Below are 4,299 nucleotides of genomic sequence, written 5' to 3'. Positions count from 1 at the left end.
GGCGTTCTGAAGGTGTTCTTGGAGAACGTTATCCGTGATGCCGTCACCTACACCGAACACGCCAAGAGGAAGACCGTCACCGCCATGGACGTTGTGTACGCACTGAAGAGGCAAGGCCGCACCCTGTACGGCTTCGGCGGTTAAAAAACTAGTACAGCTTGTACTTTTTCAGCAATCGGTCCTTTTCAGGACCACCATTTAAATTTCCAAAGAGACACATTTTCCAATAATGCTTTGATTCGAAAGTTGATGCTTCATAAATAATATATGTTTATTGAACCAAAATGAAATTTGAAATGAAAGTAGTTCAGGTAGATACACATCTATTTTGTACAGGCTGTGCCGCAGATACAGCATTGACGGAAATTCGCCATTTTGCGATGAACCTCTTAGGTCTTATTCTGTCCGACTGCTATAGGACCAACGCTTATACAAAATCGACATCAGTTTCCCACACGTCCTTATACTTATTGTTTTAATAATATGGTATTAGTATTGAAAATTCTTCAATTCTTTGGTAACACCTTGGTCGTCCTGAAAAGGACGGTTGGGTTTGTTTATGTTTGTTTATGTACAAGTATGTATCAAACGTTTAAGCCTTCTTCTCGGTCTTTTTGGGCAACAGAACAGCCTGTATGTTGGGCAACACTCCACCCTGGGCAATGGTGACGCCGGAGAGCAGCTTGTTCAACTCCTCGTCGTTGCGGATGGCCAGCTGCAGATGACGCGGGATAATCCTAGTCTTCTTGTTGTCACGAGCAGCATTTCCAGCCAACTCGAGAACCTCAGCGGCCAGATATTCCATCACAGCAGCCAGGTAAACTGGAGCGCCGGCACCAACTCGCTCGGCATAGTTGCCCTTGCGGAGCAGACGGTGAATACGGCCTACTGGGAACTGAAGACCGGCACGGTTGGAGCGGGACTTCGCCTTTCCCTTCACTTTGCCACCTTTTCCACGACCAGACATTTTGCTTTACGAGTATTTCACTTAGTTCACTTTACACACTGAAAACGAATGCTCGACGAGCCCCGGGTAGCCACTATTTATACTTTTCCGTCTGCCTGCGCGTTCAGTTAGGGGTGGGTGCCCCAGACCTGAAAACATGGCTCGAGAAAAAGTATAAAGTTGAACGCGCTTGGGCACCATTATGATCAGTGAGTTGTGTTTGTGAAATCATAAGTGAAGTGAATAATGCCGCCGAAAACTAGTGGAAAGGCAGCCAAGAAGGCTGGCAAAGCCCAGAAGAACATCATCAAGAGCGACAAGAAGAAGAAGCGCAAGAGGAAGGAGAGCTACGCCATCTACATTTACAAGGTCCTGAAGCAGGTCCACCCCGACACGGGCATTTCGTCGAAGGCGATGAGCATCATGAACAGCTTTGTGAATGATATCTTCGAACGCATTGCTGCCGAGGCTTCTCGTCTGGCTCACTACAACAAGCGCTCGACTATCACCAGTCGGGAGATCCAAACGGCTGTTCGCCTACTTCTGCCCGGAGAGTTGGCGAAGCACGCCGTCAGTGAGGGAACCAAGGCTGTCACCAAGTACACCAGCTCCAAGTAATTTTCTCCTGCTGCGTATGGGGAGGAAGATCCAAAAAGGCCCTTTTCAGGGCCACAACATATTTAACCAAAGAAACTAAATTTTCAGCTTGCCGTTTGCCAATAAAATGCGTGATAAAAGTTCAATTTGTGTTTTTTTCTGAAGAACTTTGGAGCCTTATATACTTTCCATTTAGATACTCTGGTAAAGCAGCTAAAATTAATGCGGCTACAAGGGTACACTTATAATTATTTGTATTAAGACACAAGTTATGACATATTCTTATTACATATTTCTTTTTTAATCATAAACTAATCGAGTCCAATTAAATGTGGAAAAATGCGAATGGCCATAAAATAATCGGATAAGTGAATTGAAAGTTTCTTTCTCCTGTAAACGAACGTTGTAGCCCTGAAAAGGGCTTGTTTAAATTTCAGATTTCAAAATCTAAAATTACGATTGCGAGCATGTACCAGGTACTGTACTTTTTCACAATTTACTTCTTGGCAGCCGTAGTCTTGGCTTTCGGTTTCTTAGCGGTAGCAGGCGCCGCTGCTTTCTTCACCGCCTTTTTGGGCTTAGCAGAGGCCGCTGGCTTGGCCTTTGCTGCTTTTGCTGCCTTCGGCTTCACTGCGGTCGACTTGGCCTTCGCTGCTGCTGGCTTCGCCTTCACGGTTCCAGTTTTCTTTGCATCCTTGGCCTTCGCCTTCTCTGTTTTCTTCTTCTCTGCGGTCTTTTTGGTGGCCACAGCCTTCTTAGCCTTGGGCTTCTTGTCGGCAGCTGCGGCGGCAACTTTCTTGGCGGTGGCTCCGGTCTTTTTGACGGCTACCTTCTTGCTTTTCACCTTCTTCTCAGCAGACGCAGGCTTCGGCTTCGGATCCTTCTTGGCGGAGGCCGACAGTTTGAATGAACCAGACGCGCCTTTTCCCTTTGTTTGGATCAACTTTCCATTGACCACGGCAGATTTCAAGTATTTCTTTATGAATGGAGCCAGCTTCTGGGCATCGCATTTGTAGGTGGCGGTGATGTATTTCTTGATTGCCAGAAGAGATGAGCCACCTCGTTCCTTCAAATTCTTGATAGAAGCGTCCACCATTTGTTGAGTTGGCGGATGCGATGGCGGGGCAGCGGCCTTCTTTGCTTTTAAGGCAGCGGAACCAGATGCCTTTTTGGTGGCCAGCTTCTTCTCAACTGGCGCTGGGGGAGCAGCCACTGGGGAAGCGGACGTTGCAACTGCAGAATCAGACATTTTTTTTCACTAAACTACACTTTTTTGTATAGAAAACGGAGCGCGCGCTTGTGACCAACCTCCTTCGTTCGAATGAGAATCGAGGAGGAGAGCACTTCAACTGTGAGTCTGGCATCAGTCATTTGCTCTGCTAATTTTTGCTTGAAGTGCAAACTTATTTTCTTATTTTCAGGGCTTAAGATACTAAAACTAAATAATTTTTTTATCGTTTTACATTCAAAAACGATAAATTAAGAAGGTAATGTGCTAGAAATGTTATGTTCTTGTTTTTGTAACCTTTTATAGCCGTATCAACTTCAAGATTGACATTCGTAACATGAATAATTACTTTAAAAAAACATTTTAAAATAAGATTTCTAGAAATATTTTGTAACTTGCTAAGGAAAAATGAAGTTTGAACATTTTACTTTAAGTAATACTACAAGTCTTTATACTTATTATTACTTTAGGTATTTTTTTATTTGTTTCAAGTTGTCCCTTGGCTACATGCAAAATTGGCTGTGAGAACACACTCGGCAATAGTTTTCTGATTGTTAAAAATATAATTAACTTAAAATGTGGTATTTGTTCGATGTTTTCTTATATTTATTATGTCTTTGCTTAGCGCAGTCCAGCTTTTGGGGCATTTTTATTAATAGTTTTCACTACATTTTGCTAATATCCGTCCCATATATAAATTCCATTGAGGCCTGAGACCACACTTAAGTTAATATTAAAGAAAAAATATAAAAAGTACATGTTTTAATATTTTTCTTGTTTTTTATAAGACGTTATGCATTCCTTAGCAGCTATGTCTAATTTATAAATAGCGCTCAAAAGTTTTTATATTTTTTGTTGATGTTTGAATGTCTTATGTTGATCGTGGTTGTTCCATATAACGCTACCCTTTCTCAATACATGCCGACATTCAAAACGAAATTTGTTAAAAAACATTTGATAAAAAAAAAATAAAATATATTGTAAAAAACTAATATTATATATTAGCTTTATCTAATATTTCAAAATACTCTAAACAATTTTCAGAAATATATACATATAGCTACAAACTGTTTATTTTGCGTCCCTATTAAAAAATATCTTGGAGGTTGCACTGCAGTTAAAATTATAAAGAAAATATATGAAATTTTGTTTATTAAACAACCAACAGATTCATTAGCCCAGTTAATATTTTTTTATGCTGCATTTAGTATTTTTTTTTATTTTTTCTGTTTGAAAGTCTTGACCATCGGTACCGCACAGCAGCTGTCACATAAAAAACCCCGGGAACTCAAATCAAAAGACAATTTCCGACTACTATTAAATTTATCAAGGCAGTACAAATTGGAAAAAATGAATTAACAATTATTCAATTCACTTAAAAAAACGGGACGGAAAATAATTTTTCTTTATTTTTATGTTAAAGCCTCCAGATAAAATTAGTATCTCATTGAATTAATTTGTGGTCCTGAAAAGGACCGATTTTGTACAAATTATGTTAGCGCACTGGCAGCCAGTTGAAGCCGTCTCC

At 40.7% G+C, this 4,299-nt stretch overlaps 1 protein-coding gene across 2 annotated transcripts; it reads left to right on the top strand.

The window, feature by feature from the left end:
* The first annotated feature begins 912 nt into the window (after positions 1–912).
* Positions 913–1,689, top strand: LOC127010764 (histone H2B). 2 transcript variants are annotated; one of them, XM_050885538.1, is made up of 2 exons: positions 913–1,155; positions 1,210–1,689. In XM_050885538.1, the coding sequence occupies exon 2, from the start codon at positions 1,361–1,363 to the stop codon at positions 1,562–1,564; it is 204 nt and encodes a 67-aa protein (XP_050741495.1). In that variant the 5' UTR covers positions 913–1,155; positions 1,210–1,360; the 3' UTR covers positions 1,565–1,689. The 2 variants fall into 2 exon arrangements, with proteins under 2 accessions (XP_050741495.1, XP_050741494.1); XM_050885537.1 differs by having other exon boundaries at positions 913–1,689.
* Positions 1,690–4,299: the final 2,610 nt, after the last annotated feature.

The sequence above is a fragment of the Drosophila biarmipes genome, chromosome 2L (assembly GCF_025231255.1).
Source record: "Drosophila biarmipes strain raj3 chromosome 2L, RU_DBia_V1.1, whole genome shotgun sequence".
In the NCBI taxonomy this organism is placed as follows: Eukaryota; Metazoa; Arthropoda; class Insecta; order Diptera; family Drosophilidae; genus Drosophila; species Drosophila biarmipes.
The sequence above is the reverse complement of the archived record's forward strand: the minus strand, read 5'-3'. Positions and strand labels throughout refer to the sequence as shown.